Source organism: Rana temporaria, chromosome 3 (assembly GCF_905171775.1).
Source record: "Rana temporaria chromosome 3, aRanTem1.1, whole genome shotgun sequence".
Classification (NCBI taxonomy): domain Eukaryota; kingdom Metazoa; phylum Chordata; class Amphibia; order Anura; family Ranidae; genus Rana; species Rana temporaria.
This window is the reverse complement of record NC_053491.1, coordinates 458650904-458674243: the sequence shown is the minus strand read 5'-3', so window position 1 is coordinate 458674243 and position 23340 is coordinate 458650904. Positions and strand designations below refer to the sequence as shown.

At 46.0% G+C, this 23340-nt stretch overlaps 1 protein-coding gene across 1 annotated transcript; it reads right to left on the bottom strand.

Moving 5' to 3' along the window:
* Nucleotides 1–7987: 7987 nt before the first annotated feature.
* LOC120930945 (transmembrane 4 L6 family member 5-like) lies at nt 7988–22928 on the bottom strand. The gene is made up of 5 exons (XM_040342077.1): nt 22610–22928; nt 19076–19141; nt 16345–16538; nt 11745–11980; nt 7988–8208 (listed from the first exon to the last, which is right to left on the bottom strand). Exons 1-5 carry the CDS (start codon nt 22790–22792, stop codon nt 8204–8206), a joined length of 684 nt encoding a protein of 227 aa, XP_040198011.1. The 5' UTR covers nt 22793–22928; the 3' UTR covers nt 7988–8203.
* Between the last annotated feature and the right edge of the window lie 412 nt (nt 22929–23340).

Sequence of the window (23340 nt, the reverse complement as noted above, 5' to 3'; positions counted from 1 at the left end):
GTGCCAAATGTGACACCTGAGGGGGGGGGGGATTCCGAAAAGGGGAAGTTCCATTTTTGGGTGGAACTCCACTTTAAGTTGTTGTTTTTCTGTTTTAAGAAATGAGGCTTGGCGTATACAGACCCCACGGAGAACAGGTTTATGAGCTTCCCATAGGGTCAGTGGGGATATATCAGGGGTCTCATTATTGGCCAGGTAATGTTTTATGGCTATTTCTAGATCAGAGGAGTGTGATGGATGAGATAGGATTGAGTCATTAATATTCCATGTAGAATCTTGTGTTTTGGGTATTAGAGGAGTGAAAGTTGAAAGTACAGCACAGTGGTCAGTCCATGTAAAAGGGATAATAGATAAAGAAAGGAGTTCAGGGGTCATGCCTATTGAGATCAAAATCTGATCAATACGGGAAAATGTTTTATGGGGATGAGAATAAAAAGTAAGTTGGCGTCTAGCAGGATTGATTTAACGCCAAGGAACCTAATAAAGTGTCTGTGAATGTCAGAGTTTTACAATGCCTCATGGGATGTGTAGTTCCGCAACAGCTGGAGGGCCGTAGTTTGAGGATCCCTGCTTTAAGGGAACAGGCCTCCAGCAACATACTGAATGTAGCACTGTATGCCTTCTGCATTCGCAATGGGCTGAATACCCCCCTGTTTGGTTCAAACCACAATTTCTGAACAGGTGAAAAGTTTGGACCCGAACAGCAAACTCCATTGAAGTCTATGGGAGCCAAACACAAAAAAAGTCCCCATTTTGATGGCTTATATGCAAGTTATTGGTCATAAGAATGGTATGGGGGACCGGGTACTGCCTTGGGGGACATGTATCAATGCAAAAACATTTTTTTTTTAATAATCCTTTTAAAGGAGCAGTGATTTTATTGCTGCTTAAAGTGAAACAATAAAAATGTAAAATTCCTTTAAATATAGTGCTTGGGGGCTCCCCTTAGTCTGCCAGTAAAGTGGTGCATCTGTATCATGTATAGAACATGCTGCAGCAAAACTGACATTTCTAAAGGAAAAAATAAATAAAAAATAAATAGTGTGGGGTTCCCCCAGTCCATACCACCCCAAAATGTAAAAAAAAATAAAAAAATATCCATACCAGACCCTTATCCAAGCATGAAGCCTGGCAGGCCAGTAAAGGGGGGGGGGGAGCGAGTGCCCGACTCGACTACGCAAACTCCCTCTACATAGGACTACCTAAATACCAGATTTCGCGCCTACAAGTCGTCCAAAACACAGCAGTCAGACTGGTAACAGGGAAAAAACCCTGAGAATCCATCACCCCTTCCCTGAGGGCCCTTCATTGGCTAACCATAAAGGATTGGATCATATTCAAGACCCTCTGTCTCACCCACAAGTGCACACAAGGAAACGCTCCTCAATACTTGTGCAAGAAAATAAAACACTACACCCCCAATCGCGTTCTCCGACCAACCAACCAAAAACCCCCTCCACTTTCCCAAGTCCCGCTACAAATCGAAGGGAGAAGGAAGATTTGCAGTCCAAGGACCGCGGCTATGGAATGCTCTACCCACAAACATCCGCATGGAGGAAAACCATCGGGCCTTCAGGAAAAAACTTAAGACCCACCTCTTCTGAAGGATCAGGACGACACTGGATGGAAATAAGCGCCTTGAGGCGATTTAGTTTGCATTTGCAGCGCTATACAAGTTACTCACACTCACTCATGGGGTGGTGGGTGCTTTGAGGCAGGGGGCCTCTGCCCGCAACGAAGGCTGACCCCCAAATGCCTCCTCCTTCAGGTGACAGTTCTTAAAAAGGTAAGGGACAATCTAGTGACGTCACCTGGTGGCCCGCCCCCTTTTTACTTCAACTGACAGGTGCATGCTGAATCAGTGACATCACAAGGGGCAGGGCCACCAGGTGACATCACCAGGTGACCTGCCTCTTACCTATTTAAAGGAACACTAAAGACAGATTTTTTTTTTTAAATAACAAACATGTTATACTTACCTCCACTGTGCAGAGTGTCCCCGAATCCGGTCTTTTGGGGTCCCTCGGCGGCTGTCTCGGCTCCTCCTCGCAAAAGCTTTCCACCTTCATGCGAGCGAGCTCGCATGGTGGAAAGCTTTTGCGAGCCTGCTCCCGTAATACAGCAGCGGGCATAGCCGCCGACTGTATCACTCTGCCCCGCCCCCCGGCGCGCTGCGTCATCCGCTGTGATTGACAGCAGCGCCAGCCAATGGCTGCACTGCTATCAATCCGTCCAGCCTAGCCAATCAACAGCCAGGCTGGGAACCGAAGAGGATCACGTGGACGCGCGTGGGACTTTCGAGGGGTCAGGTAAGTAAAACGGGGTTTTGTACAGTCAAATGTTTTAGGTGAAAAAACATTTACCTTTACAACCCTTTTAAGAAAAGTCACCCGACAGAGGAGGCATTCGGCGGTCAGATGCGGGGGGCATCATGATTGACAATGGATCTACATCGAGGGACCTTGTTTTTTTATTTTTTTAATAAAGGACTTTTAGTAGTGTTTTTATTTACTTTTGACAGTTTTTTGGTGAATAAGTCGGGGTACAATGTACCCCGACTCATTCACATGGGGGGCCAGGATCTGGAGGCCCCCTATTTAACCACTTGACCACTGGACACTTAAACCCCCTTAAAGTGGGGGTTCACCCTAGAAAAAAAAATTCTAACATTACAATGAGCTGGCCTGTGACACGGACATTATGCTGGTCTTTTTTTTCCGTACATACCGTTTTATTGTATTTTCTCCCCGGATTTCCAGCGGGAGTGGGCGTTCCTATTCACAGGGTAAGTGATTGACGTTCTTCTGACCGGCGCATACAACGCGTCACGAGTTGCCGAAAGAAGCCGAACGTCGGTGCGCAGGCGCCGTATATCGCTGTATAGAGCGGACCCGACGTTCGGTTTCTTTTGGCAACTCGTGACGCGCTGTATGCGCCGGTCGGAAGAACGTCAATCACTTACCCTGTAAATAGGAACGCCCACTTCCGCGGGAAATCCGGGGAGAAAATACAGATAAAACGGTATGTACGAAAAAAAAAAAAAAAAGACCAGCATAATGTCCGTGTCACAGGTCAGCTCATTGTAATGTTAGAATTTTTTTTAGGGTGAACCCCCGCTTTAATAACCAGTTTTCAGCTTTCGGTGCTCTCACAATTTGAATGACAATTACTCAGTCATACAACATTGTACCCAAATGAAATTTGCGTCCCTTTTTTCACACAAATAGAGCTTTCTTTTGGTGGTATTTAATCACCGTTGGGTTTTTTATTTTTTGCGCTATAAGAGAAAAAAGACTAAAAATTCTGTAAAAAAAAAATATTTCTTTGTTTCTGTTATAAAATTTTGCAAATTAGTATTTTTTCTTCATTCTTTTGCATAATGTGAAAGATGAAATGACGCTGAGTAAATAGATACCCAACATGTCACCCTTAAAAATTGCACATGCTCGTGGAATGGCGCCAAACTTCGCTACTTAAAAATCCCCATAGGCAACGTTTTAAATATTTTTACTGGTTATATGTTTTTAGTTACAGAGGAGGTCTAGGGCCAAAATTATTGCTCTCGCTCTAACGTTTGCAGCGATACCTCACATGTGTGACTTGAACACCGTTTTCATATGTGGGCGGGACTTACGTGTGCGTTCGCTTCTGCATGCGAGCACACGGGGACAGGGGCGCTTTAAAAAATATATATATTTTATTGTTCACTTTACTTTACTTTATTTTAGTTTGACACGTTTTTCCGCAAAAAATAAAAAATGTTGATCACTTTTATTCCTATTACAAGGAATGTAAACATCCCTTGTAATAGGAATATGGCATGACAGGTCCTCTTTACAGTGAGATATGGGGTCAATAAGACCCCATATCTCACCTCTAGGCTGGGAAGCCTGAAAAAAAAAACAATCCTGGCTTCGATCGAGTCGGTAGAAGCAGGAGGGGGCAGAGTATTGCAGGGTAATGCAGAGTATTGCGGGGTATTTCAGAGTATTGCGGAGTATTGCGGCGTATTGCAGAGTATTGTGGGGCATTGCAGAGTATTGCAGAGTATTGTGGGGTATTGTATGATATTATTATTATTTTTATTTTTTTTATGGTTGAACTGGATGGACTTGTGTCTTTTTTCAACCTGACTAACTATGTAACTATGTGTAGCACCTATGTACTTTATAGTTGTGGTGCTATTCAAATTTAAGTGTAGATCAGAGTATAGTTGGATTCTGATCCTGATTGTTAGTGTCAAATTGCGGTCTCTGTCTCAGCTTGGCTGGGGTGTTCTTCCAACCCAGGTGCTGCAGGTGGCAGCAGTGGAGTCAAGGTTTGTGTGCTCTTCCCAGCAGCCAATGGCGAGGGTTTGTCCTCGTCGTGCATGCTGGGAGGGGGTATTTATGGGACAGACGCCATTGTTCTGGGTCTTCTTCTTCGTCCAGTGTGGCACCCACCTTAAGGGTGGCCACACCACGACGCCCTGGCGCTATGGCCTACCTGGCCGGGGCGTGCATGCTATGCGGTGTTCCTGGTGCCGGGACCATGTTGGCCTGGAGCATCTGAACCAGCGATGGGGATCCAGTGAGTGGCTGGGTTCCCCCTTTTGAAGATCCCAAGCTGTGTGCTGTTCGGTGGGGAGTCGGTCTGAGGAGCGCCATTAAGAGGCTGGCGTTCCAATAGGGCTTGGATGAGACCACCGGGGATCACAGGTAACCGGACACTGCAGGACTAATCACCTGTCAGTCTTTACCTGGGCGACAAGTTGAAGGAGATCCAGACGTAACTCATCCAAGGAGGGATATCTCCAAGAATTCCACCCAGATGGGACCTGTGGCAAAGGTATCTTCTGAGGCTCTTCGAGAGGGGTCTGTGGCAGAGACTTTTTCCCAAGTTCAAGTTCAAAAAGGAGGGTCTGTGGCAGAGACTTATTCCTATAATTGTCCGAGTGACACTCCAGCTGCCAGGTCAGTGAGAGAGGCCTGTCCGGGGGCACTAAACCCACTCCGGCGGGAGTGGTGAAGAAAAGTGTTACGTTTGGGAGCAGGACTGTTTTCTATCATTACGCCTGAATCCTCCTTTCAACTTTACTTTCCTCACTGCAAGTTTATTGTTTTTACCCGGCTGGGTAATAAAGAGCACCTGTCGTGGACATTCCTTTACTTCTGTTTATGCACATATGCATCACTCACCGCAAGAAAATTAGGAGGAGCCACGAAGTAACAGGCCGCCCAAAATTCCAGCAGCTCCAATGGGGGTAATGCTACATATGGAGCCATTGATTTATACACGCCATGCAACATGGGCTCCCAAAGCCAGAGTGTATGTCGTACCAGTGTGATCCCGGCCTCAGGCGTATGACCCGTTTAACACTATGGGCCAGATTCAGAGACAACTTACGCCGACGTATCTGTTTATACGCCGCGTAAGTTCTAGGATGCGCTGTCGTATCTATGCACCTAGTTCACAGTACAAGATACGCCTGAATTTTGACTTCCTACGACCGACGTAAGTCTGCTACGCCGTCGTATCTTGGGTGCATATTTACGCTGGCCGCTAGGGGCGCTTCCGTTGATTTACGCGTCAAATATGTAAATGACCTAGATACGCCGATTCACGAACGTACTTGCGCCCGTCGCAGTAAGCTACGCCGTTTATGTAAGGCGTACGTCCGGCGTAAGTTTACCCCTCATAAAGCAGGGGTAAGTCATGTTAAGGTATGGACGTCGTAAACGTCAGAACAGCCGCCGTTTTTTACGTTGTTTACGTAAGTCGTACGTGAATGGGGCTGGGCGTAAGTTACGTTCACGTCGTACGCATTGAGCCGTCGTATATTAGGGAGTATATGCGACGTGATTCTGAGCATGCGCATGCGCCGTTCGTTCGGCCATGCATTTATCTGGGGTCACGATTCATTTTAATACAACACGCCCACTACCTGCCTACTTTGAATTAGGCGGGCTTACGCCGGCCTATTTACGTTACGCTGGCGTAAATATGGGAGCAAGTGCTTTGTGAATACTCAGCTTGCCTCTCAATGTTACGTTGGCGTAGTGCATATGAGATGCGCTACGCCGGCACAAAGATACGCAAATGTACCTGAATCTGGCCCATTGTTTTTCTTGTATTAAATACCAATGATTGTGCATGTTGGTGTTGTACTACAGCTATATAACCCTTGTTGATACTAAACCTTTTTTTATCACAGAATATTTTTCAGATCAAACTGTAGAAAACATAAAGAAGTCCATTGCTTAATCACAAAAATGTATAATTCGTTTATCTTACAAGTTGCATAAAGATATAAAATAATGAATAAAGCTACATATTCTATACATCATAATAAAAACTCAGTTAGCCCTTTTCTGCTGCAATGGGTGTTTATTGGTCAGTCTGGGAGGGAGGAGCCAGGTACTTTTTCTCCTCCTCTCTTTAAGGTGTTTACAGCAAGAACTCCAGTCAGGAATAAAGTTTATAAAATCTGAAAATATGCATTTGTTGTTTCTGATACAATTAAAACAAAAATCACAGAGCTACTCATCTTGTAAAACTGCATGCAAAATTGAATGCCATCATCCTATTTTTTCTCCAGGTCAAATGTTCACAAAAATAGAGTGGTTTGAGAAAATATTACATTATGGCCACTAGATGGAGCTGATGTTCATAATATGTATTTTTCTTTGATCACCAGCTCCATCTAGTGGCCATAATCTGGTGTCCTGATTCACTCTACTCTGTATGAATGATTTACATTTCACACTGAATAAATCTCCTACAACCAGAAAGTGGAGATAGTGGTGGAGGATCAGGGAGTGTAGTGGAAGATTGGATTGGGGTGGAGGATAGGGTAGGGGGATGGAGTATATGGAACAGGTATAAAGAACAGGGAAGGGGTGGATGATATGGTAGAGGGGTGGAGGATAGGGAAAGGGGGTGGAGAGTCTGGAACAGGGGATGAGAACAGGGTAGGGGCTGGAGGATAGGGAAGGGGATGGTGGGTAGGGTTGGAGAGTGGATGATAGGGTAGGGGAGTGGAGGATCGGGAAGGGTAGTGGATATTGAAGGATAGTGGAGGATAGGCTAGAGTGTGGAGGATAGGAAAGAGGGAGGATGGAGTATATGGAAGAGGGATAGAGGATTGGGAACATGATGTGGAGTATAGGGTGGGGGGATGGAATATATGGAAGAGGGATAGAGGACAGGGAAGGGGGGCTGGAGGATAGGTTAGGGAGTGGAGTACATGGAAGAGGGATAGAGGACAGGGAAGGGGGGTGGAGGATAGGTTAATGAGGTGGAGGCTAGGGTAGGTGGGTAGAGGATAGGGAAAGGGGTGGAGGATAGGGAAAGGGGTGGAGGATAGGGAAGGGAGGTGGAGGATAGGGAAGGGAGGTGGAGGATAGGGAAGGGAGGTGAAGGATATGGAAGGGAGGTGGGGGGTAGGGAAGCGAGGTGGGGGACAGGGAAGGGAGGTAGATAATAGGGTTAGGGGGTGAAGGATATGGAACCGATGTGGAGGATAGGGTAGGGGGGTGGAGAATAGGGTAGGGAGGTGGAGGATAGGGTAGGTGGGTGGAGTCAAGGGAAGGAAGGTGGAGGATATGGTAGGGAGGTGGAGGAATATATATTATTGTATGTTGTACCAGGAGTTTTCATTTAAAACATGTTTAGTTCAGGGTGGCGAGATAGAATTAAATACAAATTTCTACATGTATGTGAGAAGTGGCAGAAAAAAGGCCTGGTTTTAAAGTGTTAAAGTGGAACTAAACCCAACAATTTGAAGGTTTGACGAACAAAACAAAGTCAAGTCTTCTCTTCTCTCTCCTGCCATGAGTGGCTAAAGTCAGATGAAATGCCGTGAGTTTCTAAAGGTGGGGGGGGGGGGTAAAAAAAAATGGGGGGGAGGGCCTCCGGGCCCCTGGGGACCATCGGGCCCCTTACAGGTGTAATGCCTGTACCCCTCTGATGGCGGCCCTGCTTATCACATGTGCAGCATCATGGCAGTTGCAGATCAAACAGAGGCCAAGATGGCAGCTTCCATGGCTGAAAAGTAAAGGAGGGTTTAGTTCCGCTTTAACAGATGATAATTGGCAGGATACACGGGGTCTCATTTACAAATCTAGATACATTTTCTATAGAAACCAGCCCACATCCGGTCTATGTAAAGGGAAATTACAGGTTTATAAGGAAAGTGCTTCCTGCTCCAAGCATGGTCGCTGTATTAGCCTGTAATGAGAACACAAACAAAAAATAAAATTTAAAATACATTCAACTATTTAAATGAAAATATTACGTTGAAAGCCCAGCTGCAAATTAGAACCCCATTTACTTTACAATATAAATGAAAGACAAAACATTTGTGCATAGATACAAAATATAAAGTATAAATACCCTTTTTTCTTTATAAGTGATCACATGATTTATTTTCTATCTGCATAAGGGGCGTGTCTGCACAAGTCTTGGCCATTGGAGGACAGGCAAGCTGTTCTCCCAGCACAGCCAGAAATCTGACCACACTGAAATGGAGATGCTCTCATGCTTGGTGTGGTCAGTTTGAAATGGGAAAGAACGGGGACTAGCAGGATCACCAGGTATTTCATACAAAGGAAGCAATGCAAAGTAAACAGGATTCTTTTTAACGCAAGTACATAGTAAAACGGACACATATCAGGAGAATGAAATGTTGGGGTAACATATTCTTTTACATAAGTAACTTTGTTTCTCAGGGGCGTTTTATGAAATCAATTGACCCCCTCTAAGAATAGAACCCCCTTCCAGCCCACCCCCTTAGTAAATACACCCCCTCTTCCGTATAGACCCCTTTCCTCAGTATATACCCTCCTCCCTCGGTATATAGACCCATATTTTCAGAACAGACCCCCCCTCTCTTGAGGCAGACCCCCTCCTCAGTACAAAACCTCTCTCTCAGTACAGACCCTCCTTCATTAGTACAAACCAATACATCCACAGCACCTGGGAGGAGGTTCTAGACTTAAAGGGGTCCTTCTTCTGCCCCTCTGGTGAAATAATGGGACTCAGGGAAGGACACATGGACTTACCTTTAATTACTCCATGTGGGCAGTGTGTGTCAGGATGCAGATTGTCCCCATTCCTTGAGGGGAGTCATGTGCCCATTAGGGGTGAGCTTCGAGTTTGTGCTGAACATGAGTTTGACTCGAACATTGGCCAATGTTTGTCAAAAGACGGCGGGAGGAAGACTCTGCTATCCTAGGTGGACGTCATATGATGTTGCGCCTTTTAAAAACCACTAGGGCGCGCGCGCCGCCGACAGCGCACGCGCGCCCAGCCCATCACCGAGGACCCGGTGCGCGTGCCCGGCAGCCGCGATGGCCGCCGGGCACCCGCGATTGCTCAGGAACTGAGCAGGAAAGTGGATCACACAGATCCACCTCCTGTCAGGGAGAGGGGACCGATGGTGTGTCCCTTGTATATAGAGACAACCATCGGTCACCTTCCCCAGTCACTCCCCTCCCCCCACAGTAAGAATCACTAATTAGGGAATACATTAACCCCTTCCTAGCCCCCTAGTGTTAACCCCTTCCCTGCCAGTCACATTCATACAGTAATCAATACATTTTTATAGCAGGGATCGCTGTATAAATGTGAATGGTCCCAAAAATGTGTCAGAAGTGTCCGATGTTTTAGCCGCAATATCGCAGTCACGATAAAAATCGCTGATCACCGCCATTACTAGTAAAAAAAATTATAATAAAAATGCTATCAATCTATCCCCTATTTTGTAGACTCTATAACTTTCACGCAAACCAATCAATATACGCTTATTGCGATTTTTTTTTACCAAAAATATGTAGAAGAATGCGCATCGGCCTAAACTGAGGAAAAATTTTTTTTTTTTTTTAAAAAAATGGATATTTATTATAGCTAAAAATAAAAAAAATATTGGCCCGGATTCACAGAGAACGGGCGCACATTACGCCGCCGTAGCGCATCTCAATGTACGCTACACTGATGCAGCGCAGAGAGGCAAGCATGGAATTCAGGAAGCCAGTGCTCTCAAAGCTGCGTCGGCGTAGCGTAGATTTCGAAGGTGCAGGCCGGCGTAGGTGGAAGTGGGCTTGCCCCATGCAAAGCCATGCAAATGAGACGTGACCCCATGCAAATGATGGTTTGAGAGCCAGACAACTACGTTGAACGAACTGCGCATGCGTCGTGGCGTGGACGCATCCCCGTGCGCATGCTCATAACCACGTCGGAACATCTACCTAAGACACGCCGGATCACTGCCTACACCATGAACGTAATCTACGCCCATCCAGACACACGTCCAACGTAAACTACGTAAAAAACGCCGGCTTCTGTTCCCTGGTGCAGACCTTTACATGTCTGCTGATGAGTTACACCTCCTTTATGGGGCTTAACTTTATGCCGGACGTACAACTTACGCGCACCTCTCGTAGCCTGCGTCGGGCTGGCGTAGGTTCGCGAATCTCCGTAATTTCCTCATTTGCATATTTGAATGGCTAATCAATGGCAGCGCCACCATGCGGCCAGCGTAAATGTGCGCCCACCCTACGCCGGCGTAGGCAAGTTACGTTGGCGGGATTAAGCCTGTTTTTAGGCGTATCTTAGTTTGTGGGTACGGCGCACAGATACGACGGCGCATATTTGCACTTACGCGGCGTATCTGGAGATACGTTGGCGCAAGTGCTTTGTGAATCCGGGCCATTGTGTTTTTTTTCAAACTTGTTCCTCTTCTTTTATTTATAGCGCAATAAATAAAAACCGCAGAGGTGATCAAATACCACCAAAAGAAAGCTCTATTTGTGGGAAAAAAATGATAAAAATGTCATTTGGGTACAGTGTTGCATGAGCGCGCAATTGTCATTCATAGTGTGACAGCGCTAAAAGCTGAAAATTGGTCTGGGCAGGAAGGGCCCTGTAGGCAAGTGGTTAAGCATCTGACACACACGTAGGGGTGTGTTGGATACCTACATCCCCCACTATGCGTTTTGGTTCAGGCCAATACATCACTACAGGACACAGTAGGTTGAATCACAGCATTCGGTAGGTACGGTTTGGACCTGCTGATTGGCGACTGGTCATGAGCTCCCTCTGACTCAGAAGCCCCCATAGTAGTGCGCAGGCTATTGCATTAGGGTGTGCACCCCAAAGCTCAAACCTATTTGCATGTGTATATACAGTATACTGATGGTGTCAGCAGAGCGGTGGATGGTGTCAGTAGGGCAGAGATTGGTGTCAGTAGGGCAGTGGACAGTGTTAGTAGTTTTTTATTTTTATTATATATTTATTTTATTTTAGGAGCCCCATTAGGGAGCTTTGGTGTATTTCTGTGCATTACTGCATGTTTAAAGCAGTATATTCCAGTGTGTTACTGCACGTTTAATGCAGCATATTTCTGTGCATTAGTGCACGCTTAACGTTGTATATTTCGGTGTGTTATGTGCCATTTAATGCTGTATTTTTCTGTGCGTTACTGCATGTTTAACGCAGTATATTTTGATCTAATCTGCACCACACAGGGTGATTAGGGTGTGCCCAGGCACACCTGGCACACCCTGTGCGCACGCCTATGGAAGCCCCCCTGGCTCCAGTAGTGTGGCTCCAGTAGTGTGGCTCCAGTAACTGTCTCCCTGCCAGCGGGGATGGGATTTTCCCTGAATATGTAAAGTAACATTGTCTCTTTAATCTGATTGGTTGAAATGGGTCAACACAGACAGATTTGTATGGCTTGGTGATAAATGAGGTTAGGTGTTGCTTACATTTGATTTCCTTCTTTTCATCTTCCATCATCTCCTTATAGTCGTCATCATCCTTGTTCCTACAGGTTCCGCAGATGAGACCAAATAGACCGTTGAACAACTGGACAGCGCCCAGGATGACCTCAATGGAACTCGCTGCTATCAAGATAGAGAAAAGGATGACGTTGAACTCCACCACATCAGAAGGTGCCACACACGTGTCCCACAATTCTGGGTGGAAGAGGTAGTTTTCATTGCTGAAAAAAAAAGAGAGAGATGGATTGGTATGTTATTTTTCATATTTAGAGAGCTCCAAGGTGTTATGGAACTGACAGAGTACAGATCTAAACAGGAATACTCTGAGGGGTCTCTAATACAGAGGGTGGGATAGTCAAGTATGGAGCGCACGCTGACCTAACATACCCCACTAGAGCCATTATCTCAGACGTGATAGGGAATTGGATTGGTGAAGTGCTGGATCCAGGGCCGCAATCAGGAATTATGGGGCCCCTTACACAGCTTCAGTCATGGGCCCCCTGGAGCAGAGAAGCGGGGGGGAGTGCTGCCGTCTGAAACTGAAATTGAGAAGCGGGAGGGCTGCTGCGAATTGAGAAGCGGAGGGGGGCCCTTTACAAATTATTAAGAAAAATTAAGAATATATATGTATATATATATAAATATATATATATATATATATTAAATAAACATTTATATAAAAAAGGGGGGGGGGGTTGCCATCCAAGGCCCTGGGGACCTCTGGGCCCTTTAATAATAAAAAAAAAACAAAAAACATTTATAAAAAAATTTAAAAAGGGGGTTTGCCACATGGGGCCCTGGAGACCTCACGAGCCCTTTAATATTTTATATATATATACATATATATATATATAAAAGGAATAAAAAAAATAATATAAAAAAAAATATTTTATAAAAAAAGGGAGGTTGCCATCCGGGGCCCTGGGGACCTCTGGGCCCTTTAATAATAATAATAATAATAAAATATATATATTAGCCCTTTAATAAAAAATATATATATTAGAAAAAATATATATTTTTTATAAAAAATAAACAAAAAAAAGGGGGGGTTGCCATCCGGGGCCCTGGGGGCCTTTGGACCCCTGGGGACCTCCGGACCTCTAAAAAAAAAAAAAAATGGCCCTTTAATAAATAATAAAATAAAAATATATTAAAAAAAAAATATATATTTTTTATAAAAAAATAAATAAAAAAAGGGGAATTGTCATCTGGGGCCCTGTGGGCCTCCGGGCCCCTGGGGTCCGGAGGTCCCCAGGGGCCCGGGGCCCGCTACAACAGGGCCAGTTGTACTGGCTTATCAGCGGCCCTGGTTGGATCCCTGACATTGGAGGGGGAAGTCCTAACTGGGTGTGGGACCTTTCAGTATTTAGCTATCTGGTGTGCAGGGGCCTATGTTGGCTCTTGAAAAAACATAGGAAAAAGAATGGCAAGCTATTTAAAAAAAAATCAGATATGATTTGTCATTATTTGTTTTAAAAAATCAATGTGGTTTAGGGGGTCAGAGAAGACGCCTTTATCAAGTCTTAAAGGGTTCGTTTTACCAAACAAATTAAGTAAGAGGCACCAGTAGATTAAAACAAACTGTGCAACCTTGAGTTAAGTTGAATAATGCCTTTGCCATTGGTGTAGGACATTTACTTACCTCCAGAAGCTTGGCTAAAAAACTTCCAGTGATGGTGTTCCCCCATTCTGCCGTGTTGCTAGCAGTCCTATACTGTCCTATTTCCTCATGTAGAGCACACACAGACAGTCACACAGCATTTTCTTAATTCTTCCACTGTCTCAGAAAACAGTCTAGGGTTTGTTTTGGGTTTTTTGTTGGGATCAATAAACTGGGATAGGGAGAGAGAGCATGGGATACCCCGACACTGTAGAACTGGATAACTGGAGGATGCCTCAATTACCGGTTACACTGCACAGAACTGCTGGCTGTACTGTACAAACTGCTGAATGTCCCACAGGATCTCTTATGCTGTTGGTGACCTGTACTCCTTCTAGGGTTAAAAGCTACACACTTTCCTCCAGCACTGAAGGTCAACTACTCACTCAGCCACAGGATCATTGGTTGCCTCCTGCCGATATCCACCAGGATCTTCCTAATGAGGAAGATGAAGTCTTACACCACTATAGGACAGCTGGACTCGGTCCCACCTAGAGTGACCACGTGTCCCGGATTGCCTGGGACAGTCCCGCATTTGGCAGGTCTGTCCCGGGCACCTTCATTCCAGGACAATACAGTGTCCCTGAATGAAACTGACACAGCCACCCCCCAGGCCAATCTGATGCCCACAAAAAAAGGCCTCCACATCACCGCTTTACTCACTGACAGTACTTGTCCTGGCCATGAAGGCCTGGAGGAGCACAATCCCCGCCCCCCTGCTTGTGATTGGAAAAATCATAAATCCCGCCTCTTGTGTCCAATCACTGTGCTGTGATTCGTTACAGCACAAGCTGATTTTTGGGAAGAGGGGGGGGGTGTCCCTGAATGGCAGTTTGGAAATGTGGTCACCCTAGTCCCACCATCTTCCTCTTGGCTCTCTCCAGTGAGCTTCTCCAGACCTAACTTGATCCCCGGCCTTGAACTTGCATATATTCCCCCCCGCTAAGCCTAGCTGGGACCTCAATGTCTTCACAAAGGCTTCTCTAGCACTCCTGCTCCAAGGAGCATAGTCCCTGCACAGGGGTATCCTCCTGCAGGACTGGACCCAGGAACACTGCACAGACCTCAGACTATTTAATTTATGGGCGCTCTCTCTGCCTCCTGGGCACACCTCCCTGGGGATGGGCTACAGTCCCATAAATATCCAGGCTGCTTGCTCTGCCCATCCTCCCAATATACTTCTAGAATCCTCTAAAAGACGGGGAAGCAACAGAACAGCAGCCTGTGAAGCACTGAGCAGCCCTAGATAATCAACCCTGATTACAGAGGAGCTAGCCAAATTTTCCTAGCAGCCTACACTACAATTAGAGCGCTCTACACTAGGATGTCAGAATCCAGTAGGAAGACCCGGAAAAGATGGAAGCACCAGTGATTGATTGGAGTGCTTGCACTGCGCCACGGGAGGGGATCGATTGGCAGGTTTGCACATGTACAAGATATTAGTACATTATGGCAATAAGCTCCTTACACAAAGTCAATGATAGAGACCACGGAGAAATTTAAAAAGCAAATGAGTGATGAATCTCTTCAGTGTCCTAACTGAATTTAAAAATTTTGGGTGAACTGACCTTTTAAAAAGCCAAAAATATATGGGTCTCTCTAAGGGCGTCTTAGGCATGGCTCCTTGCAAGTCCATTTGAGATGATTCCTCCTTTTGTGGGGTGGTGGGAACTACCACATAGCCTTCGGATAATTTTACCTGATTTTTAAACTACCCTTTTGGCTATGAGATCATCTATTCCATTCCTCAATGGTAACTATACGGTAGTACCAATGGCCCGGATTCACATACATTGGCGCATATTTATGCCGGCGTAGCGTAACTAATATAAGCTACGCCGACGTAGCACAGAGAGGCAAGCACCGAATTCACAAACCACTTGCCTCCCAAACTGCGCTGTGTTCCCTCGGCGTAAGCCGGCGTAGGTGGAAGTGGGCGTGAGCCATGCTAATGAGGCGTGACCCCATGCAAATGATGGGCCGAGTGCCATACAAGTACTTAAAACGAACGGCGCATGCACCGTCCCGTGGACGTATCCCAGTGCGCATGTTTAGAATCACATCGGAAATACTCCCTAAGATACGACGGATCACTGCCTACGACGTGAACGCAACCTACGCCCAGCCCTATTCACGTACTATGTAAACGACGTAAAATATGACGGCTGTGTTCCCTGGTCCATACCTTAGCATGAGTTGCACCTCATATATGGGGAATAACTTTACGCCTGATGTACGACTTACGCAAACCGCGTATATTATGCGCTGGGCACAAGTACGTTCGTGAATCGACGTATCTCCCTCATTTCCATATTTGAATAGGAAATCAATGGGAGCGCCACTTGCGGCCAGCGTAACTATGCACCCACGATACGCCGGCGTAGGCAAGTTAAGTCGGTCGGATGAAGCCTATTTTCAGGCGTATCTAGTTTTGTGGGCACGGCGCACAGATACGACGGCGCATATTTGCACTTAAGCGGCGTATCTCGAGATACGTCGGCGCAAGGGCTTTGTGAATCCGGGCCAATATATTTATTTATTTTGGTGCACAATGACATGATATGAAAATTGAGATCTTTAATGTATCTCCTCAGAGAAAATTACTCTCCTAAAGACCACACATGCACAGGTCGAAACGCGTCGGGATGGCACACAGTTAATACATTATGCAATGGAACACTGTTTTATGGAATATGTACTGTACCTTATAGCCTGCATTTACAATTTACTCTCAATTGTTACATGACATTCAAAATCTTTTAATAAATAACTATTTTATATATACATCTATTTTCTTGATTTTGCTACATTGCTGCTAAAAAAAACCTTGGGGGGAACCTTCCCGTTTTTTTTTCATATTTGGGGTGTGCAGCCCCTACATCTCTCCCTTACATTTGTTTTCCCTATAAAACATATGGGACTTACTTCTGTGGGTCGTCAAATGGGCGACCCCAGATGAGGGAGGAATTGGTGGTGGGTACTGGGGAGCCAGTAGTATTCGTCTTCACACGGTCATAATACTGACAGACCGGTCCACGGTGTAATCCCACAACAGACATCGTTAGGCAGAATAGTGATCCACAGAGTACAATAGCTGCACCCAGGATGGACAGAAACATCTGGAGAGACAATGAACAAAGAGGTTGAGGAGTACCATGAGCAAATGTAAGAGTGTTAAAACAGTCTTGCAATCTAAAGAAGCCAAGAAGGAGAAGGCAACTGGTAAGGCTGCTCCAAAATTCAGTTTCCTGCTCACCCCAGCAAACAGTCCCTTATTTTAACTATTCTGCTAAAAACTGCTTCTGCAGCAAAGTCTCATCCCTCTCCTGCCCTGACTTGACCACCTTTGCCTACAACAGCTCACTCTCATCCAGGGCCGACCCTAGGCAGGGTGCACAGGGTGCTTTGCACCCAGGCGCCTGTAGAGGTGGGGGTGCCGAAGTGCCAGAGTTCTCCCCTCCCTCCTTCTCTCCTTGTTTGAGTCTGTCCAGAACTTGTGTTCTGAGCATAGGTGTGTGTCCGTCCAGAACTGATGTGTGAGCATAGGGCAACCCATCCAGCCTGGCAGTGCTCGGGGGAGGGGCCACTCCTCTTCCTGACACGAGGGTTATAGTTTTCAGTGGCTGCTGAGTGCTGATGTGCAGGAATTAATTGCTCACACTGGGAGTCTTGTCTCCACCGACTCCAGTTGGAATGCCTCCCCCTCCCATCTCTATCTCGGGCCGCACAGAGAGAGAACCAAGGTGAGTCACAGTGTTCCGTGTGCTGGGGGATGGAATCCCAGCATCCCTTTAAAATTGCTCTGGGCTGCTCCTGCTCTAGATGTTTTATGGCATGATAGATTGCATAGGATACACAGCCCCTGCCCATTCCTGCGCCTCATTAGTCCATCTACATGCGATGTATAATGAGATGTACCAAGAGCCCTTACACACTGACAGTGCTAGTTTTAGCGCCACTAGTTTTAGCGGTGCTTTACCATCATTTTAGAGGTACCCTCATGGACAATTTACACCTACAGATTAGCTTAGATTAAGGCTTACCTGTAGGTACTTGCAATATCTCCGAGACCTACACGGTCTCGGAGATATTTGCAATTTCCCTGAGTGACGCCTTCAACGGCGCATGTGCCATTTTGAAAGGGCACGCTGTGCCGTTTCAAGCTGGGGTCATGCCGTTAAAGGCGTGGGAGTGACGTCAGCCAGTCACAGAGCCGGAGTTCGCAGCCTCAGTAAGAAAAGGGGTAAAGAATGGAGCACATACGTTACGCCGCCATAACTTAGGGCGCAAGTTCTTTCTGATTACGGAACTTGCGCCCTAATTTACGCCGGCGTAACGTATCGGATCGGAGATACGTTACGCCCGCACAATGTTACGCAGGGCTACCTGAATCTAGCCCATTGTCTTTTTCAGCCGGCGATTCCCTACACCAGGGGTCTCCAAACTGTGGCCCGAGGGCCAAACGTGGCCCTTTGCTAGTCTTTATCTGGCCCTTGGGGCACTATTTCTCCAATTGATATGAGTCACTATTGCTCCCACTGACACCAACAAGGGGGCACAATTTCTTTTACTGATATCAATGATGGGATACTATTCCTCCTACTGATAGGGGCACTACTCCTCCTCCTACTGACCACCAACGCTGAGGCCATATTTATTCTCACTGGTGCTGCGGCCGGGACATTTTCTGCCCTCGCTGGCCACAATTCAGCCCTCCTAAAATCTGAAGGACAATAAACTGGCCCTTTGTTTGAAAAGTTTGGAGACCCCTGCCCTACACCATAAGAACGATCATATGGTCCTTCCGCTTGATTGTTCTTATAGGCGGAGAGAGGGGACTCCCCCCGCCGCCCTCCGGTGCTTCAACCGACTCACCGTTTCCATCGGTGAGTCAGAGACAGAATCCACCGGCTCGGGATGATTACCATAGAGATTTCCGGTGGACCAGATGGTCGCCGGAGTCTCTATGATCGTTCGGAGGCTGGGCGCGATGGTATGACGTCACGCCCAGCCTCTGTACTCTGTATTCAAACAAATGGCGCCAAAAGCCAAAATCGTTGTTTTTTGATTTCAGGCTTTCCAGCCTAGAGGTGAGATGTGGGGTCTTATTGAGCCCCCCATATCTCACTGTAAAGAGGTCCTGTCATGGCATATTCCTATTACAAGGGATGTTTACATTCCTTGTAATAGGAATAAAAGTGATCAAAATTTGTTTTGTTTTTTAAAGTGTCAAACAAAAAAAAAAGTAAAATTAACAATAAAAAAAAAACATTTTTAAAGCGCCCCTGTCCCTGTGTGCTTGCACGCAGAAGTGAACGCATATTTAAGTCCCGCCCACATATGAAAACATTGTTCAAACCACACATATGAGGTATCACCGCGTTTGAGCGAGAGCAATAATTTTGGCCCTAGACCTCCTCTGTAACTCAAAACATGTTACCAGCAAAAAAAAATTGAAGCGCCACCTATGGGGATTTTTAAGTACCGAAGTTTGGCGCCATTTCAATTTTGAAGCGTGACATGTTAGGTATCTACTTACTCGGCGTAACTTTATCTTTCACATTATGCATAAAAATTGGGCTAACTTTACTGTTTTTTTTTTTTTTAAAGCATAAAACAAGTTTTTTTTTTTTTTTTTTTTTTAACTGATTCTTACCCCACAACGATTTCCACAACATCCTTTCCCACCAGCTACCAAAATTTGAATGGCTGGAAGCAGGACCTGTAAACGAGAAACGAGAAACATGATTGAGCAAAGTCAAAACCAAAATACACTATATTGCCAAAAGTATTGGGACGCCTGCCTTTACACGCACATGAACTTTAATGGCATCCCAGTCTTAGTCCGTAGGGTACAATATTGAGTTGTCCCGCCCTTTGCCGCTATAACAGCTTCAACTCTTCTGGGAGGTCTGTCCACAAGGTTTAGGAGGGTGTCCATGGAAATGTTTGACCATTCTTCCAGAAGTGCATTTGTGAGGTCGGGTACTGATGTTGGACAAGAAGGTGTTCTATCGTGTTGAGGTCAGGACTATGTGCAGGCCAGTCAAGTTCCTCCACCCCAAACTCGCTCATCCATGTCTTTATGGACCTTGCTTTGTGCACTGGTGTGCAATTATGTTGGAACAGGAAGGGGCCGTCCCCAAACTGTTCCCACAAAGTTGGGAACATGAAATTGTCCAAAATGTCTTGGTATGCTGACGCCTTAAGAGTTCCTAAGGGGCCAAGACCAACCCCTGGAAAATAACCCCACACCATAATCCCCCCTCCACCAAATGATTTGGAGGGGTGGTCCAATACTTTTGGCAATATAGTGTGGATGAGCGAGGGGTGGAGGAACTTGACTGGCCTGCACAGAGTCCTGATCTCAACCCTATAGAACACCTATGGGATGAGTTAGAACGAAGACTGCGATCCAAGCCTTCTTGTCCAACATTAAACACTTCAGCCCGGACCATTTTGCTGGTCAATGACCAGGCCACTTTTTGCGATTCGACACTGGGTCGCTTTAACTGACAATTGCGCGGTCATGCGACGTCGCTCCCAAACAAAATTGGCGTCCTTTTTTTCCCACAAATAGAGCTTTCTTTTGGTGGTATTTGATCACCTCTGCGGTTTTTATTTTTTGCGTTATAAACAAAAATAGAGCGAAATTTGGGGAAAAAAAACAATATTTTTTACTTTTTGCTATGATAAATATCCCCCAAACATATATAAAAAACTTTTTTTTCCCTCAGTTTAGGCCGATACGTATTCTTCTACATATTGGGCCAGATCCACAACGAGCGGCTGTAACTTAACTTTTCCTATTTAAGTTACACCGCCGCAAAATCTCTACCTAAGTGCCCGATCCACAAAGCACTTACCTAGAAATTTTCAGCGGTGTAACTTAAATCCGTCCGGCGCAAGGCGGGCCCAATCTAATGGGGCGAGTCCCATTTAAATTAGGCGCGCTCCCGCGCCGGACGTACTGCGCATGCTCCCGACGCGATTTTCCCGACGTGCTTTGCGCGAAGTTACGTTGCGCCGAGTTTTGTGAATCGCGCCTGATAAAAAAAGTTGCGTCGGGAAAAAAAAGAGATGCGGCGGGGAAAAAAAAAATTAAAAAAAAAATTTGACAGCATAGCGGGAAAGGAGGGTCTACTTTTACAAGGTGTACTAACTTTACACTTTGTAAAAGGTACCCTATCTTTGCGTTTGCAAACTAACAATTTACGGAGACTTCACGAAGGGAAACCGTTTCGTGGATCTCCGTAAGTGCTAATTTGCATACCCGAAGCGGAATTTCGACGAGAAATGCCCCCAGCGGCGGCCTCGGTACTGCATCCTAAGATCCGACAGTGTAAAACTATTACACCTGCCGGATCTTAGGAATATCTATGCGTAACTGATTCTGTGAATCAGTCGCATAGATAGAAACAGGGATACGACGGCGTATCAGCAGATATGCCGGCGTATCCCTTTTGTGGATCTGGCCCATTATTCGTAAAAAAAATAAATCGCAATAAACGTTTATTGATTGGTTTGCGCAAAAGTTATAGCGTCTACAAAATAGGGGGTAGTTTTATGGCATTTTTATTAATATTTTTTTTTTTACTAGTAATGGCGGCGATCTGCGATTTTTATCGGTACTGCGACATTATGGCGGACACTTCGGACACATTTTTGGGACCATTGGCATTTTTATAGCGATCAGTGCTATAAAAATGCATTGATTACTGTAAAAAGGTCGCTGGCAGGGAAGGGGTTAACACTAGGGGGCGAGGAAGGGGTTAATTATGTTCCCTCATTGTGTTCTAACTGAAGAGGGGGTGGGACTGACTTGGGGAAATGACAGATCGCTGTCCATACATTGTATGAACAATACGATCAGTCATTTCTCCCCTGACAGGCCAGGGAGCTGTGTGTTTACACACACAGCTTCCACTTCTCGCTGTGTAACGAGCGATCGCGGGTGCTCAACCACTCCTCTCATCATATTAGAAGTAGAGCATATAGACTGGAATCAGGGCCGATCCTAGGGTCACAGGCGCCTGGGTGCAGAAATATTTCTGGTGCCCCCCACATGGGTGTGGTCATTTTACTAACCCCTCCCCTTTACAAACGTTTCTATAGCAATGACTCAACCACAGAGACGCTCCCCCACAAAGTCTTCATTACCCTGGGATCCTTACATGATCTCTTAACAATAAACATAATACAGGAAGAGAAGCAGAGTACTTTATTGGGACCTGGAGGGGAGCCTCTGTGATGGACACAGAGAGGGCTTCTGTTAGAGAGTCTGTTAGAAAGACCCCCAGACACACTACAGACATGGTACAGGAGATGGTCAGAGACTACAGACATAGTACAGGAGATGATCAGAGACTGCAGACACAGTACAGGAGATGATCAGAGACTGCAGACACAGTACAGGAGATGATCAGAGACTGCAGACACAGTACAGGAGATGATCAGAGACTGCAGACACAGTACAGGAGATGATCAGAGACTGCAGACACAGTACAGGAGATGATCAGAGACTGCAGACACAGTACAGGAGATGATCAGAGACTGCAGACATAGTACAGGAGATGATCAGAGACTGCAGACACAGTACAGGAGATGATCATAGACTGCAGACACAGTACAGGAGATGATCAGAGACTGCAGACATTGTACAGGAGATGGTCAGAGACTGAAGACTTAGTATAGGAGATGGTCAGAGACTGCAGACACAGTACAGGAGATGATCAGAGACTGCAGACACAGTACAGGAGATGATCAGAGACTGCAGACATAGTACAGGAGATGGTCGGAGACTACAGACATAGTACAGGAGATGGTCGGAGACTACAGACATAGTACAGGAGATGATCAGAGACTGCAGACACAGTACAGGAGATGATCAGAGACTGCAGACATAGTACAGGAGATGGTCGGAGACTACAGACATAGTACAGGAGATGGTCAGAGACACATCAGTTCTGGACGGACACACACCTATGCTCAGAACACTAGTTCTGGACGGACACAAACAAGGAGAGAAGGAGGGAGGGGAGAACTCTGCCACTTCGGTGCCCCCATCTCTGCAGGCGCCTGGGTGCAAAGCACCCTGTGCACCCTGCCTAGGATCAGCCCTGACTGGAATGAATCTTTTTTTAATTTTAAATAATATTTTGCATTAGTAAACTGAAGGGATCCATCTTACCATAATGCCGCCTCCTACAATCCCCAAATACATGTTGACTTCTGATGTCAGCTTAGTCCCGGGCTCCATAGACGGCTCTGTGCTCCATCCCGGGAAAAACAGAAAGGCGTTACATGTGATGCAGATGATGGAGAGAGGGATGAGGGTCCATCCGATGCATTTGGCACACTTGCCCGTGCACATGGTGAGAGGTGGTGAGACCTGATGGAGAAGTCAGTGTGTTGCAGTAGGTGCAGATAGGATGTCCCTTTTATGTTCCTGGCCACCCTTATAAATTGCAGTCACAAGATGAGACCAGCCTTGCAGATTGCAGTCACGGGATGGGAGCATGGAGTTTGGACTGACTCTCTGCAAGATAGAGAATGAGATTTTCTGAGATATAGGTGCCATGTCACCTGACGGAATTATATAATATGTAGGATGACAGCAGAGAGGTAATTCCTTTATATGGATATTTGTGTCAAAGTAAAGAGAACCTGAACAGAAGAAATACGAATGCTGCCAATGGTTACCTCCTATTCTGAATGACTATAGTAGGGATGAGCCGAACATACCCGCGTTCGTTCGAACAGACCGCGGGTTCGCGCGAACATTTAGAACCCCATTGAAGTCTATGGGGCTCTAACGTTCAAATTCAAAAACGCTCATTTTAAAGACCAATATTAAATTTAATGTTGGAAAACGTCTTTCAGAACCCGGGTCTTGCCCCAGGGAACATGTATCAATGGAAA